The sequence below is a fragment of the Stegodyphus dumicola genome, chromosome 3 (genome assembly GCF_044657685.1).
Source record: "Stegodyphus dumicola isolate Sdum_Otavi_A_Nest chromosome 3, ASM4465768v1".
Lineage (NCBI taxonomy): Eukaryota > Metazoa > Arthropoda > Arachnida > Araneae > Eresidae > Stegodyphus > Stegodyphus dumicola.
Genome location: NC_140770.1, coordinates 241,435,187 through 241,453,068, shown reverse-complemented (window position 1 = coordinate 241,453,068; position 17,882 = coordinate 241,435,187). Strand labels below are relative to the sequence as shown.

The following is a 17,882-nucleotide window of genomic DNA, read 5'->3' as shown; positions in this document are numbered from 1 at the left end:
GTCTTCAAGGATATGGCGCACGCCCGGGGGATGGCAGGTCACTACACTTCTCGCTAATAGAGCACATTTGGGGCATACTTGGAAAGCAACTACGGCCCAGTTGCAAAGATTATGGCATGATTATTCGCAGGGTGTCACAGGAAGCCTATTTAATTCGATGCCATGCCGTGTTTCGGTTTGTATTGCAGCTAGATGTGCCTATACTACTTACTCATTTGTAACCTTTTTTCATGCGATAACCTCTTAATAAAACGATCTTTTGTTCTGAATCTGTAATCATTTGTTTATCTCATCCTCATACACTAAGTTTTGTGATAGTCTGTTTTCTTCTGGGTGCATATATATATATATTTTTAAGTATATATGTGCATAAAAAATTATAAGGAAACGGAGAATACGGTGGAAATTACAAATGTTACAAAATTAAGTAAAATAATATAATAAAAATGATTAAGCAAATGAAAGGATCGATTAAAATAGGAAATATCAACACAAAGCAAATAACGTACAGACTGAATGGAATTAAAAGTGTAAAAGATCCTAAAAATTAATTGAAATAATAACTAAATAACAGAGGAAAAAGATTAAAAGATTTTTAACATTACAGCTCTCATCAGATTGCGATATCTTATCAATCAATCTCTCTTTTCTCTATATTGTTTAAAAGATTTTCTAACATTATAGCTCTCATCAAACTGGGTATTAAATAATCTCTCAGTTGTTGTCTTAGTCAGTTGGTTCTGCATTTTTGCCTGTAAATTCTTTCCACCTGTAGTGGCTGAACCCTAATTTTCTTATTATCTATACAGCATACACGAAGACGGCAGTTAGAGGCTTTATTTCCGTAGTGATGATCCCAGAAATGTATTTCTAATTATAGTTTCTAAAAATAAAAATAAGGAGGAGAACTCTTTAGAATTGTTTCAGCATTAAACAATGAATGATTTTGTAAAATACAAAATTTAACTTTTCAAATGTTCGAAGGGGAGTAAAATATGTTTTAACAAGTCAAGTGCAATGCCTATAACTTTAAATTCTAAATTCATTAAGATATTACAACTTGACCACTTTTAACAGCCTATTTTCAATAAAATTAAAATTTTCGAGATAAGCTTCAAAACAAAAGTGGTCGGTGTTAACGATCAATCATTTTGTATTACAGAAAACACTACCGGTCATTGCTATAAACTTCAAAGATTGCCTAATAAATTTTAACTGCTCTTATTTGACTACATTTTACATAGAAAGGTACAGAACATTTGGCATTTAGTCAACTAGTGCATAAAGAATATTTCACTAATTATACATATTTTGAAGCTCATCATGAAAGTTATGAGTGATCATGAAAGTTAAATTTTGTATTTTTTCACTCTACCCTAGCCCAGTGCTATAACTGCTTTCAAACTTCTATCCATATTTTCACAAAATATTCAAGGATATGAGCCATCTTTACCAAACAGCCTAGTCAGGATGAAGCACAAGTCTGACAGAAGCTTTATGTATTACATTTAATTCAATTGTGTATTACATTTAATTCAACACATTTTAAAAACTATTAAAGTAAAATTCACTAGAGGAAAAGTGAATATCAGCTGAAAAACATACATCCGAAAAGTGAAAACATAACACTTATTATATTTTCTTAAAATGTGGGTAACAGAACCGCATCAAGAATTATTTATGAGTTTAGGAAGTAATTTAGAATATTAAGAACATAATATGAAAACTTATTCAGCTATCTTAGTTCTCAACACTCATAGTTAAGGTACAAGAAACTGCATATCTGGAGCACATCAGCAGTTGAGTAGTTAAACTCATGAAACATTACCAACATGTCCCTTGTGGGGTCTTGGTAAATAAAAGAGCTTTGGCAACATGATTTCTCTTGTACTGTAATATACTGGTACAAGACATTTGCCTTAAAAGATACAGCATATATGCATTCCTCTTTTTGAGAAATAACACTAGAAGGTTTTGCTATAATTAATTAACACAAGTATTCATATCACAATTATTATTAAAAAAAATTTCCATTTCTGAAGATGCTGCATAAATTTGTATTTTTTAATCACAAAAGTTTATTTACAATTTATTTTTACAATACTTTATTCCATATGAAAACAGAACAAGTACATCATTATATACCTTGGAATTGTTATATACATATGTGAATTTGAAATAATATTGATGTAAATTATATTCACAGGTACTTTTATGAATATTTTACAGTTAATTTTTTTCATCAACATCTAAATCAAGCATTCAAACTAAGAAATCATGAATTAAATCTAGTGCTTCCTTATTATAGCAGCCCCCAAGATTGAAGCACTAATCAACTGCAATATCTTGCAAAATTTCGCCAAGTGTTCTTATACCTCGTTACATCTCATTTGATTGCAAATTAAATTTTGGGGGTGTGATAATCAGGAAGTACCTTAAATCTTTCTAAATCACCAGGTATACACATACAGATGGGCACAAAATTATTCCAACATGATTGCACATTAATTTGAACTTAAAAAGTTAAATTTTAAAACAATGTGAGAATGCATATTTACATTTATTTACAAATTTTACAGAACTAATTTTTAATTTTCCTGCAGCTCAGTACAAAATTTTCAGAACCAATTATTAAAGAATTTAGAAATATACTTCATAACACATTTATTTAACACCAGGAAGTGTAAAAAAAAGGTCCTCATTTAAAGGCTGCCCACAGCTTTAGAAGATTTTTATACGTTATTGTTAGGTGAAGAAAATGGATCACTAATTGAAGAACCATTCAACACACTGAGCCAATAGAAGCAAGTGCTTTCTCTGATGCTTCATAATAAATAACTTTCTGATATTCTTTACTTTAAGTGCAATTTCAATAATATATCATCTTAAACTGATGCAGTTTCAGGCTCACAAAGTATTTTCTATAAAAAGATGTGATCAATATGAACTCTTTAATTGAAATAATGAAAACTAGATTCATTTTTCATGAAATTCAATGGTAAAGAGTTTCAAATTTGTGTCATTTTTTCATACTTCAAAATATATTTACATTTTGAAATTTGGTGAGGTGTTGTAATGTGAAATTTAATGTTCTATCATTTTTAAAAATCTTATTTTTACTTCATTTACATATAAATATTATATGCACCTTTTAATGATGTTTGTTTCAGAATTGTTACTTTTTAAATGAAAATTCAACATCTCTTTTAATTTGTAGCACATCTTAAAGGTACCAAAATGCCGTTTCAAATGGTTCATTTGACACTTTTATTTCTTTTGCTAAGCACTAAGTGATCTGCTAGCTGTTTACTTGTAGCTAATAATAAATAAGCTAAAAGCTAATAGTATACATATGCTAAAAGGTATTTAAAAATAATTTTAGTTGTATTTTGCCCATATTTAATTTTATGACCTTCAGATCTTAACATATGTTATTAATACATTCATCACAGGGGACAGGATATCTTTTCCACCAGGAATACTCACTAAGCAATAGTGATGAAATATCTCATCCTTCATATTGTCTTTTCATTTTACTGCAAGGACTCACAGTATAACTTAAGTACATATCAGGTCCCTAAAAGCTGCTTTCACAAAACTCTGCATTACAAGTATAAAATGCAGTTGTTATTGCTCATTACTGGGTTTGGCAAAGCCCAAACAGTTCTCTTGCAACTTTGCAGGCTTCGTAAAAGTAAGTAAACAGAAGCTTTTTATAACCCTCTGAATGGCAAGGCTTTTGGGAATCTTACAAAGAACTGTATTTAAAAAGTATTTATTAGCTAAATTTGTGTAATTATTTATTTCAGCATCCATTTTTGGAAACTTTCAATCATTAAGATAATATTTAGATCATTAAAGTAAATAAGAAAATGAAATTTTTCGAACAATAAGGCAATAATATAGCAAATGGCAAAAAATCTCATGACCAGATAAAGGCAGTCATGTCGCATGACTAGGATTAACTATTCAGGGAATTAACTATTGATGAATCAATAAAAGCAAAAGCTCTTTTGTAAGCCTGGAAGTGTTCAATTAGACTTAAGATATTCGGTCCTGATCCTTCCTGCATGTAGGCTGCTCGGATATGAAGTCGCCTTTCTACTGCTATTCCTAGTGAAAGCTGAAGTACCTCTTCCTGCTAATGGATTAATTACGGACAATGATGATGCTGATTCGGAAATTATGAGAGAGATTAAGAAATTTGGACATCGAAATTGACCACATGAAAGCCTCAATTAAGTCTTATCAGGCTAGGTGCGCAGTCACAGATAATGATACGGTTATGGCTCCCATGATCAAAACACTCCAGCAAATAAAAGCACAGGCCCAAGAAATTAGAGGTAAGTGCAATTTCTCTAGCTTGTCAGGCACTAACCTCCCTCTTAATTTTAATAATTAATCTAAGAATATGGATACTAGAAATAAACGCAAGTTAAATTCAAATGCTAATATTACTGACAGCGAAGGATTTCAACTTGCCACTAAAACTGACAAACAGTAAAATGTTGAAAAATTTAGTGAAAATATTGCTACTGCAAATAAACTTACTGGGTTAAATAATGAAATGAATGCTGATACCCCAGATATGCAGGTGATGCAGCAGCAGACGATTATTAGCCCACCAGCTGTCCCCCCAATTATGGTGAATCCTGGAGATGATATTCATTAAGAATTTTTGCAAAAACTGTCTAAAAGTACCAAAGCTAAATTTCTTGGCAAAGTAAATGGAGAATTACTAAATATACTAACTCACAGTCCTGAAGATCATCGCACACTAAGTGCCCTCTTCCAAAGCCAAAATATTGAACATATCATAAATGCTAAATATGAAAGACCTATCAAGGTAATAATTCGTAGACTTAAAACTACTACTAACAAACAAAATATTGTCAATGCACTCACGGAGAAAAGATTTTCTATAGCTAAAATCACCCAGTTAACGAGACAGGAAAACTAGAGCACCGATGCCATTATTTATGGTTGAAGTCATTAAAAATGAAAATGCAGACAAAATATTCCATGTCAAAGATTTACTGCTCTTTTCGGTTGAAGTGGAGTATCAAAAAAAAAAAAAAAAACAAGTGCCACAATACTACAATTGTCAGCAGTGGCACCACTCCTCAGAAAACTGTTTTTTCATGCCTCGCTGTGTGAAATGTTATTTCATAAAACCATGGATTGTCCTACACCTGGACGTATAGATGAGCCAAGGTGTAGCAATTGTAATGGATATCATACAGCTTCTTATCGTGATTGCAGTAAATTCCCAAAGAATAAACTAACTATGCAAGAAAAGACAATTCCGTCAAAAATGGACTTTCATATGCCCAAATGGCAAAAAACAACAAGAACATCCAAACTTTAAACCATTTGCAAAACTCCATACTTCGTCCTCTGCTGCACAAAATAATAATGCTAACAAAAATATTTCTGAATTAAATACTCAACTTAATGCCAAGACTGAAAATAATAGCAATGCAAAATAATACAGTCAAAAGTCGTTAATTCGGACACCCGTAATCCGGAATGATCTATAATCCGGACCTCAAAGCTAAAATCTTTCTGCGCATGCGCCGCATTGACGCATGCGCATAGGCGTTTTACTCGTGCGCGTTTAATGTATGACGGACGGTATAAGCTAAAATTATCTAATTATCTATTTCAGTTAATGTTGATAATTGCGTTGTTCCTTAATCTTCAAATTGGATCCGGCTTATTATTTTTTGCAGACTGTAAGAGCAATTTTCTAAAAGTAAGCTTGAACTTTCGATTATGTCAAATAGAATTTCCGATGCTGGAGCTCCCAAAGGATCTAGAAAACGAAAGTATGTTTCGATGTCCATCAAACAAAAAACGAATTGCTACAAAAAATGGATAAAAGCATATCCTTTGTTTATCTAACCGTTCCGAAATCTGTTTATCAATTTCACGCTGCTCTGCGCGGGGGGGGGCACGTCGCGGCGCGCAATGAACTGGAAGTTGATCTGTCAACACTATCGTTATCTTCAGGGCAGATGTTTTTATTTTAGTCGGCTTATAATTCCTTACTAAATGTAGTATTTAATTTCGATGTACTCCGTCTTTGATATGATTTAAATCAAATTCCTCGTCATTATAAATATCACGAATACAAATCACATAGTTTTCTGGTTGCAATTTTCTAATTTCGGCTATGAGTAAGGTATGCTTTACGCATCCGCGCGTTAAAAGAAATGTTTAATAAAGTAAACAAATAAATATTAGGCTTCTTTTTTGGTAAATTTGGATACCCTTTAGATCATAATTGCTCATTATTTTATAAATTACGGTTTCATATTTTTAGTTTTATAATTTCTGCATGCCATCTTACCAGATTTAAACTGATGATCTATAATCCGGAAAAATCGATAATCCGGTATCGCCGAAGTCCCGACGAGTCCGGATTAAAGACTTTTGACTGTAGTTATATAATAATAGAAAAAATAGTATGCCTAATGTCACTGATAAAAGTTAAGTATCAGAATTTTTAACTTTTATTAAGCATGTTACTAGCGTAAATGATATTTTTGGTATTCAAAAAATATCAGTCAAGAATAATGTTTTTAAAAAGTACATGCCTATGCTAAAGGAACATTAGGCTGCTGTGGATAAAATGAAAATTCAATTAAAAAAAAATCAATGAAATTTCGAATTATGTATCGGAGTAATCAAAGTCAATCTTTAACACATGTTACATGCAACGCAAATGGATTGCTCCCTAAAGCTTACGAGCTCAAAGAGTTCACACACGAATACTCTTCCGTTATTTTACTCATACAAGAACACATGCTTGGCCCACAAAATTCTTTCAGAGTCTGCAATTATATCATGCACCTATGGGATTGACATACTGAAGGAAGATAAGCTGCCAGAGGAAATGCACGAGGAGGACTGCTGATTTTAATTAAGAGCTCCACTTCTCATCATATCACACCATTACCACAGCTTTTACCAATTGAAGCCTTAGCTATTACACTCACACCAAACACAACATGACCAATCACTATTATTTCCACCTATTTTACCACATACACCTGCAAATTCTGTAAACACACATTTGCAAACATTATTAAACACTCACAGTCGAGTTATCATAGGTGGAGATGTTAACGCACACCACCGTGAGTGGAATTGCTGGGATACCAATCAACACAGACACATAATACATAAATTTGTTCAGGCGACCAATGTTAAACCTAGCATTCCCAGTTAAACCAACATGCTGTGGTATTGGCAGACCATCTGTTATTGATTTCTTTATTCTGAAAACTATTAACATCTTTAGTTATATTGAAAGCTTGTCAGAATTATCGACCATAACTCTGTTATGATGGAAATCAATACCAGTACCTACAGTACACCATACAAAAGAGCCCTTATTACTAACTGGGCAGGATATGCCAAAGCTCTAAGCAACACCCAGTACACATCCAATACGATACAGACGAGAGATGAGTTAGACGCGCCTTTTACGGAGGAATTACACAGTGCACTGATGAATAACAGCAAAGAAATTAAAGAGGAAAAAATATTCAAAAACAGTGCTATAAGAGATCTCATTAGAAAAAGAAATCATGCACAAAAACAATGGCTGTGGTTTAGATGCACTTCAGAAAAAATTCTTATGAATCGACTTAACCAAGAAGTCAGGACTTTTATTAAAAAAACATGCACAACTTGAATAGGCCAGATATTTAGAATCGCTTTCAGCAGATGATAACTCTGTTTGGAAAGCAGTTTCTAAGTTTAAAAGACGCAACACAAATACTCCGCCCATAAACGGCCCTTCTGGTATGCTCACACTGATTTTGAGAAAGCCGAGTATCTTGCAGACAATTATGCTTCTCAATTTCGCACACACAACATTTCTAGTTTCTTCCCTCATTACACAATTCCAATCAAGAACACACATTAACAACGCACCCTTAATTATGCCATTAGAAGTTAGTAGTTATATCGAGAAGAGGAAAAATCGAAAAGCCCTGGATTGGACAATATTAGTAACAAAATGATCAAGGAGATGGGCCCCCAAGATGCTATGCAAGTTTACAAAGTTAATAAATGCCGTGATCAATCTACAACACTTCCCGACCAATTGGAAAACAGCAGTGATTGCGCCCATTTGGAAACCAGGTAAAGATCCTTCCCTCACTACATCAGACAGGCCAATAAGCTTGTTATCAACGTTACGCAAGATCGCCGAAGCTGTGATACTAAAACGCATCCAATACTTCATTGAAGAAAACAATATCCTGATTCCACAACAATATGGATTTCAATAAAAACATTCTACTATAGTTCGACCGCCTCAAGTGCAACCCTGGTTGGCATTCTGCCAAAACACATAGACTCGTCCAAAAGGGGCGGTATTATTTACAGCGACGTGAAAGGTCTTCTCTTCTCCTGAAAGAGCTATACTGGAGGGAAAGAAAGTCTCCAACCTTCCACCCTATTTTGAGAATAATTCGGTCTGAATGGAGCATGCGTGTTTGTGTTCATGGTTGCGGATGAGGCGGTCGAACTATACCCATCAACTTTATCAAGTTACGGAATTGATTGCTGATGGACTCGAGAACAAACGCATTACTAACGCCCTCTCTCTTGATATTTCAAAAGCTTTTGAGTGTGTACGGTTACAGGGTCTGACATACAAGTTAATCACTTTGAGATTCCCAGATTACATCATAAACCTAATAAATTCCTATCTGTATGATAGAAACTTTGTCGTTCATTATAGCAAAGCTCACTCTACATGAAAAGAAGTTTACTTTCACCAATCCTTTTTTCAATTTATACAAACGCCACACCTCACCATCCCCACACAACACTAGCATTATATGCAGATGACACTGCAATCCTTCATCAAAATGCGTCTATGGCCGCAGTAGTACAAACATTAGAAGAACACATCCAAGCACTGGAGTCCTGGATGATTAAGTGGAAGATCAAAACCAATGTTGAGAAATCTGAAGCAGTTCACTTCACAAACAAGAGAAATATTGATCTGGCCACAATATGTACAATAAAAGCATCCGCTGGGCCGAGCAAGTTAAATACCTTGGTGTCATTTTAGACCAAAGACTCACATGAGCCCCACAAGTTACATATATATATACCCCTAAATAAATTTTGGGGTACTAAAGCATTACTCAACCCCTTAATTTCCCGAAATTCAGTTTTATCTATTGAAAATAAAGTATTGGTTTATAAATCCATTTTGCATCCCATCATTACTTACGCCTGTCCTGACTGGGGGTTTTGTATGCGACTCAAAAATGTTAAAAATTCAACAAATGCAAGATGTCACTGTGAGACAAATGGCTAACTGCCAATGGTTCATTAGAAATGAAGCTATTCATAAGGAATTAGATGTTTACAAAATCAGCATCTGTATTGTAAAAATTGCCAGAAAATTCTTCAGAAACATTGTCAAAGTGAACAATAATTCTATTCCCGCAATGTATTACGACATTCAAGATAGCACAAACAGAAAAGGACCGGGTGTGGTCCTACTTCATCTGAATAGATAATGTAATTTAAAAAATTCTAATCAAAATGTAGTCAAAATTTAATCTTTCTTAATTTAATTTGTACAATACTCATTTAGGCCCCTATTATTTCACTTCATGAACTCTTTTATATAATTTACATGTAAAAATAACTTTAATTATTTTTACATGTAAATTCCCTTTAAGAAATAATCCATATGTGTCACCATCCATGATTCACAGTACAAATCACTTTGTCAGTATCTAGAAGTTCAGCAACTGTATCACCATCTAGGACCCACAGATTAAGTTCATTCCATCAGTACTTACAATAAATTTAAATTCACAACTTAAACCCCTCCCATCCACCAATGCCTGACTTGCTAGGTTTTGTACTTGCCTTATAGGTTCCTCACTGGTTGCACAAAGTTTGGAATAGTTAGCTCCGCCTCTTCAACCTGTCTCCATATGATTATGCTTCTCTTTGACCATTTGGACTTAAGACGCCGAGCAGCACGCCTGCATTTAAACATCTATGCCATTAGTTGCTAAACAGTAGCTCCTCAAGTATTTACACCCATTACATCGATTTTTCGGAGAAACTTCTAAAGTTTATGCAAAAGCTTATCTATGCACACACTGAAAATTTTTATTCTCAGCTAAGAACTTTTCCACATTTCACTCCATATAAAAAATTATGCGCAGCACTATGTTGCTATACTCAGGATGAGGCTAATGCCTAGGAGCATGAAATAAGTGAAATTGCACCTAAGTTTTAGACTTGACAGTTAAACTCAGAGTTTAGTTTAAGGCTAATATATGGACACTGATACATATTTCAACTTTCACTGATGCTAGCAGAAGTGAAAATGGTTATATTCCAATAGCTTTCACATCAAAAAATGAATGATTGTGAAAAGTAGATATGAGCTACACACCAACTAATAATATTGTTTTATCAGCTTCATTATTTAAATATTTATACATGGCAAAGTACGAGAGCTATTTGTCAAAGAATAAGGATACCTTTATAGAAAGACAGAAACAGTTTGCATTTATGCTATGTATAGAAAAAACCACAAAACTAACCATGCAACCAGCCCATTTGCCTGGATTCAAATCCAGGAGGAACTACCAGTATTCAGCAATCTTCAACCACTTAGTCACTGATGGGCTATTGTTTTTTAAAACAAGCACTGGGATTACATCTCTTTCAGGTTCACTCTTCTCAGCCTTCAAATGACCGACAAAATTTCTTCATTTATTTACCATTAGTGAAATTTTATTGTTATATCAGAAACCAACAGGTATGCTAAGCAATGCTTCACCTATTTCAAAAAGTTAAACGAAAAGACAAATGAATCATGGGCATGGTTGGAACCCAGCTGATCCTATAGAAGAGTAATTTTAAGTCGTACTTTTGCAGTGGGGCTAAGGAAAAAAAAAAAAAAAAAAGCCATCTTGAAAATAACCAGCAACACATATTTTTAGTGTTGTAAGTGCAATGGTCAAACTCTTTCTAGGATTTCACCATTTTTAATGATGAAGGTGGTAATGTAAGAAATGTAAAAATAGATTTTGCAAGTTGCAAAATGTTTGCAATACTCTTCTGGAAAATTTTCAAAAGATTTGTACACCAGGGAAAGAACTTTTAATTAGATGAGTCTAAAGCAGATGCCTTGTATTTAGGCAATATATAAAGGGTAAACGATATAATTACAGTTTATGAGTGAAGCAGTTAGGTACAGAATATAGTCCTATATTGTTACAAGATGGAACATCTGGATTGGTGATGGTATAGACTGAAGCACCTACACATTCAAGTAGGCTATCAGGTATTGCCAGACCTTGCTAACTACTAAGATTCTGACCCAGATGAAATTTTGAGATGTTTAAAAAATGTGATCTGAGGATCTTCCACCTGTTTCCTCACCACTAAACCGCTCAAGAGGATTTTCAGCTCATGATATATTTTGAGTGCCAGCCAGACACTACATACTTATGAACATCCATGTCTTCTCCAGTATTAGACCCCAGGCCCTTCAATACAGCAACCAGTGACACTGAGCGCTATTACATCTGGACAGCTTTTGATTATGACCGGCAGAAAGCACAGTAATGATCTGATTGATAAAATATTAAACTGCAACATACAGACAATTATTACCCACATGTTATTCTGGCAAATAAACTGCCTGAAAATGAAATGTTAAGAAATATCTTTCAAAAGATGCTGTCAACACAAAGCTGTAACCAGGCAAAATAATCATGTACAGAAAGCAGCAATTAGGTATGTTAAAACAGAAAAACAAATATCCTAATGCTAAGCACTAAGCATTCTGATGCATTAAGAACCCCAGTCAACAGTTATTGAAAAGATAAATTTGTCACCAAAACAAATTGGATTTTGGACAATAATAAATAAATTGGGGCATCAAAAAACTTCATCAATAGATTTCACACCACTTGCCATTGCTCAATTTCTATACTACAACAGAAAAGTTCAGCATTTCATATGACTATTTCTAATGCCTACGGGTTGTATGTTGAAATTAAAGGAAAATAACTGAAGATTTGTTTTCATGACAAAATTCTTCTTTTCATTGGTAATCTAGTGAATGTAAGGGTGTACCAGTTACACGCTCCATTTCTAAAATAATGTATTATGCAATTATCACAGCTACCAACCTTGAAATGTGAAAAACTCTGAGCTTCTGTGAGGTTTTGAAGCTGCACAGCAATGGCCTTTCAAAAGAGCTCCAAATTTACTGGAATTCACTTTATGACTCATAATTCCTGTTACTGAAGTATTGATATGATTCTGATGTAAAATATATTAATATTTAATTAAATTTTATGCTTTTTGGCTACTTTCATTTTGTAATTTTATTGAACTCTTATACTCAGAAATTTTGACTAGGAAAGGAAAGCTTTTATTTATTACAATATTTATTCCTTACAATATTTTTAAATATGATTAAAATAAAACTGATAATTAATATACAACTACTGTGTGGAAAAACTTAGTAATGTATGTAATATATTGATGTAAAACAAAATTAAATATAAATACTAAATGATTAAACAGAATCTTCATAAAAAGTTCTACCATCATCTACAGTAGCTTAAGATAATTTATAATCAAATAAAAATTACAAAGAAAAAGTGAATGCTGAAAATCACTAGGGGTGGCGAATGGAATTTGTACAACTTAAGTTTCATTATTTCGATAAATATCATGACTGGAAAAATAGGTGATCTACCAGAAGAGAAGAACAATTTTACTGGGAGAGCTGGCAGCTATGACATACAAACAATGCTAAACCAAATGAAATGGATAATATGCTGTTTGGTTTAAATACTGAAAATGGGAAAAAACATTATCTGCAATAGCAGCAAAAGTTATAGCAATATGGAAGTATGTCATCTGAAATTTTTATGAAACGCAGTCAAAAGTCGTTAATCCGGACACGTCGGGACTTCGGCGATTCCGGATTATCGATTTTTCCGGATTACAGATCATCAGTTTAAATCTGGTAAGATGGCATGGAGAAATTATAAAATTAAAAATATGAAACCATAATTTATGAAATAAAGAACAATTATGATCTAAAGGGTATCAAAATTTACAAAAAAAAAAAAAAAAAAGCTTAATATTTATTTGTTTACTTTATTAAACATTTCTTTCAATGTAAGTTGTTTAAGTTGATTCGTTTTTTATGTGACAATACATTCTCTTTAATTCTATAAACAGACATAATTTCTTGTTCAATTACAAAGTTTCGCTGTTCAAGTCCTATAATTGCTGCGTCGAGAATACCGACTAATTTGTCAGTCGAAATTTTTTCGTTTTCAATAACCTCTGTCACTTTCTTAGCTATCGGAAGCAAATTATAATGACGAAGAATTTGATTTAAATCATATCAAAGATGGAGTACATCGAGATGAAATACTACTTTTAGTAAGGAATTATAAGCCAAATAAAATAAAAACATCTGCCCTGAAGATAAGGATAGTGCTGACAGATCAACTTCCAATTCATTGCGCACTGCGGCGTTAAAGATAAACAAAGGATATGCCCTTTATCCATTTTTTGCAGCAATTCCACTTTTTGTTTAATGGTCTTTGAAACATACTTTCGCTTTGTAGATCCTTTACATATTAGTAAATATATATCAGAAATTCTATTTAACATAATCGAAAGTTCAAGCTTACTTTTATAAAATTGCTCTAACAGTCTTCAAAAAATAATAAGCCGAATCCAATTCAAAGATTAAGGAACAATGCAATCTGCAATATTAACTGAATTAGATAATTTTAGCTTAGCTTATACAGTCCGTTATACATTAAACACGCATTCGTAAACGTATTTTACGCACTCGCACACACATATTCGTAGTCGTAAAGGTCTTACGCGCATGCATCATAGCGACGCATGCGCAGAAAGTATGTATCTTTGAGGTCCGGATTATGGGTGTTCGAATTAACGACTTTTGACTGTATAACAAAAAATCCACTACCAGTGCAACATATGCATATCAAAATCTGCATTGTGTATATGTACCTTGCACTGAAAGAATCAACTCTGAGAAAAGTTATAATATTTTGCTATATTTTAGCTCAAAAATTTTTTGAACACATGTAATATTATTTCATTGTTCCTGTTAAACAAAGTTAAACAAAAAAGTTTTCCATAATCAGTGCCAGAGGCAGCCAAAAGCCATATGCCATCCTAATGATGAATGTGTTAAATTTAATATTATCAATTTTCACATGTACATATACTCAAAATAAAAGTATTTCATTCTGAAAAAAACTGAACCTACCAAAAAAAAAAAAAAAAAAAAAAAAAAAAAAAAAAAAAAAAAAAAAAAGGTTATTAAATTGTTGTAATATTAATGAACTTTGAAGTTCTTTTATTCAAGCATTCATTTATCCGTTTGAACAGATTATGTTACCAACTAAAAAGTGAAATTGAACTGTTGCCTCCTATTCCAAAAACATTCAAATGATGTTTCAGCAAACTCTTCTTTTAACTGGCAACTTTCTACAGGTTGTAACCAAGCCTTTTTAAGGCACGCTTTTGATAGGTAAATTCCAAATACCTGGCGACACAGAGAAGTCCTTCTTTCATAATTTATTTTCAAACAACTAGTCACGTTCTTTCTGAAGAATCACTAATCTATTTATCATAAAATCTGAAAAGTCTGCTTGGAAATGCAGGACGAGCTCTACCTCTTCCACGACTCTGAGCTGGTATAAGAGAAGGCCTTGAGAGATATGATGGATAGCCTGGTCTGGTAACTGCATGTGAAACAATAGAGCCATCAGCTTTAGCATAGCAGATAGAGTAACCAGATTCTTTCACAGTTGGAGATGATGATTCAATATTAATACTGTTATTAAGTGCCTGAATTGCCAACTGCTTCTCTACAAGCTCTTCTGGCGTTTCAATCCGAGTTGGAGGAGATGGAGCTTGCACTGTTTTTATTACCTTTAAACACTTGACAGGTTGAGGTTCAAGCTTATCTGGAACTGCAAGTTTTACTAATGTGGCTGAAGATGTAGACGCTTCTAGTTTTCTACCAGTATCTTTCAGAGGTTCAGTCATGCCAGCAACATCAGATAAAAGAGAGAGATTGCAAACTTGCTGATCAGATGATTCACCAGTAGTATTACAGCTATTTGTAGATGATATTGTTTGAGGTTTAGAACTTTTAGTAATCAACTGGATCATTTTTGTAGGCTGTGATCGACTAACTGGACTAGAAACCAAAATTGTAGCTGAATTTGCAGAGGGCAAAGTAATTATAGTTGATTTAGTAGGAGTCATGGTAGATAGCTGATTCCCAATTAAACTAACACCAGTAATACTCTTTAAATTTTGCACAGAAGCAGGTGAGAGTACTTTATCTTGTGGGGAGAATGTAGTTCTCAAAGTAGATGCAGAAGACACTGACACACATTTTGATTCCACAACTGATGCAGTAGTTGGCTTAACAAATGCACTGGAAATCCTTGCTGGAGATAAAACAGTATTTTCATTCAGCGGGTCTGATATTGGCAGAAAACTTCTTTCACTTGGAACCACATTTTGATTCAAATGATCAACTGCTAAACTAGGCACTGATTGGGTTTTACTCGCAGGTTCAGATTCTCTGGCCTCCAATTCTGCCAGTGCATTTTCAGTCTCTTCTGCCGATACAGTATCCTCTGGCTCTGTTGGTGTCAAAGGTCTTGGGAGAAAGCTACTGTCTCGACCAAATGCCTTTTCAACATCAACAGGATCATTTTTCTTTGGTAAAATATGCACAGGAAATGGAACGGAAGATTTGGTATCAGAAGAGGGCATTTTTGTAGGTACAACTGAATCAGACCTTTCTGTCTCCATACTGCATATTTTGTTTGAAGCAATTTCTTTGTTGTTCAGACTGCTTCGACTTTTCGCTGTAGCGAGACGCTTACGCCATGTACCAGTAGCAGGTCTTCCAATTCTTTTGACAGATATCTTTTTAACTAAATAAATAAAAATTAAATTAAATGGTACTTATTTTTTTATTTAAAGATTTTTTTGGCAAAAACAAAGTTCTTGTAAGTATAGAAACCAGTATCAAATATAAATTTCAACAAAACTGCAAAACTTAACTATTCATTAAATAAATAGTAATAATAGACAATAGTAAAATATTTCAATGCACTGAAAAATTAAGAAAAAGCAAAAATATTCTGTAGCCCAAATGGTTTTGTCTTAAGGGTTATTTTTTAATTTCTGCTGTGCTTCATGGGCACCTGGTGTTTATGGTTGGATACTAATAATTTCATGAAAATATGCGATTTTACTGGATGACTTTGTGTTTCGAAATAAGAAAAATTAATATGAACATAAAGCAGAAATCCTGCATAGGATCAAACTATTTTTATTTCGACTAAGAAAATAATGAAAAGCACTTACTAATAAACTTGTTACTAATACATGAAAATTTAGCTGATAAATTGTCAAATATCTCAATAAGTCAATACTCCATTAAATCATTAACTTCCTTTTCAAATATCTGTTTATTAATATTCTCTGAAAACTTATAAAATTTAGCATATATTCTGGTTCACAGTGTGCTAGTACCATATCGTTTTTCACATCTTCTCGAATCACCATATTTCTGTGTTTGCTTCTTATTATTTTAAGTTCCAAAGAAGCCTGCTCGCAGAGGTATTTTGACCCTCAAAATGCTTTCACTATTAGTGTATACCTAAATATGTTTTTGTATTTAAAAGGTACATTAGTTTAGAAACTTCATCACTTTTATTTTCTATGCTTTTGAGTGTTACATCAGTACAAAGAGTTATAATCTACTTCAGCCTCTGATTTGGTAATAAAACTATTTTTTTTTTTTTTTCCATTAATGAAGTCACTTCTGTTATGTATTTGCACGAAATGACTTTTGTGAACAATAAAATGGGCTTCATAGAAAACATATTTTGGAGTCTAAATTCTGAAGTAAATAACAAATGGTTTTCAACATGCTCAGATGGATCATACTCCAGGATAAATTCCCAGTCTAGAATGGCTTCCGAATGTGTGTTTTCCTTTTCCTCGTAACATAGTAAAGGTCACTGTCATTTTTAACCATGAGTGTCGCATTGGTTAAAAATGCCAAGTCACTCCACGTCATCCAATTTTTGGCCATAATTGTGTTTGGATAAAAGGAAAGCTTTAAACTGAGACAGCTTTCCAACAAATCTTGTTAAAACTTTTCCTGGACTTACCCGCCTTACTTCTCCATGGTAAATTACAGTAAACTCTTGCCAAACGTGAGTTAAATCACTAATATATCACACGTATGGCAAAATCATGTTCCATAAAGTTAACTTCCTATGAAATAAATCCTTTAGGTATTAAAAATGTATGTATAATTTACACAAGCCTCAATATTACTACTGCTTATTAAGTAGACACATGATAGAATTTTCTTTTTTAATAACTGGTGATTTTTGCTTGGAACAGTGTCTGACCTAACCAGGGCTCGTCAACATTTCTGCACACAGAAATTAAGTACTTTTAAGGACCATTAACGAAAAAATTAAGGAGCAAATGGGAACTGAATAATTTCAATTAAAAATATTATCTATGCCTGAATTTCACTTTTGTAATACATTCCTAAAAATAAAATAGATCCTTAAGCAGTATGCATTATTACTAAACATGAATTAACATAAATATTAATAAGTTTGAGAATAAAATAAACTTTATGCAATTTATCAAGTAGCATTAAATATTTTACACTTAATAATTGGACATATTTGAAAGAAGATAAGTGACATTTATGTTTCACTAACAGTTAGCTTTATGTTGATTTTTGTATGTATCATTTTGTC

The 17,882-nt window shown here is 33.1% G+C and overlaps 1 protein-coding gene across 3 annotated transcripts in view; it reads right to left on the bottom strand.

The window, feature by feature from the left end:
- Nucleotides 1–2,043: 2,043 nt before the first annotated feature.
- LOC118204494 (uncharacterized) overlaps nt 2,044–17,882 on the bottom strand; it is an 89,291-nt gene continuing 73,452 nt past the window's right edge. For all 3 annotated transcript variants that reach the window (XM_085813970.1, XM_035376806.2, XM_035376807.2), the window contains exon 13: nt 2,044–16,025. In XM_085813970.1, the coding sequence (XP_085670096.1) occupies nt 14,692–16,025 (1,334 nt within the window). In that variant the 3' untranslated portion in view covers nt 2,044–14,691. The remainder of the gene's footprint in view (nt 16,026–17,882) is intronic.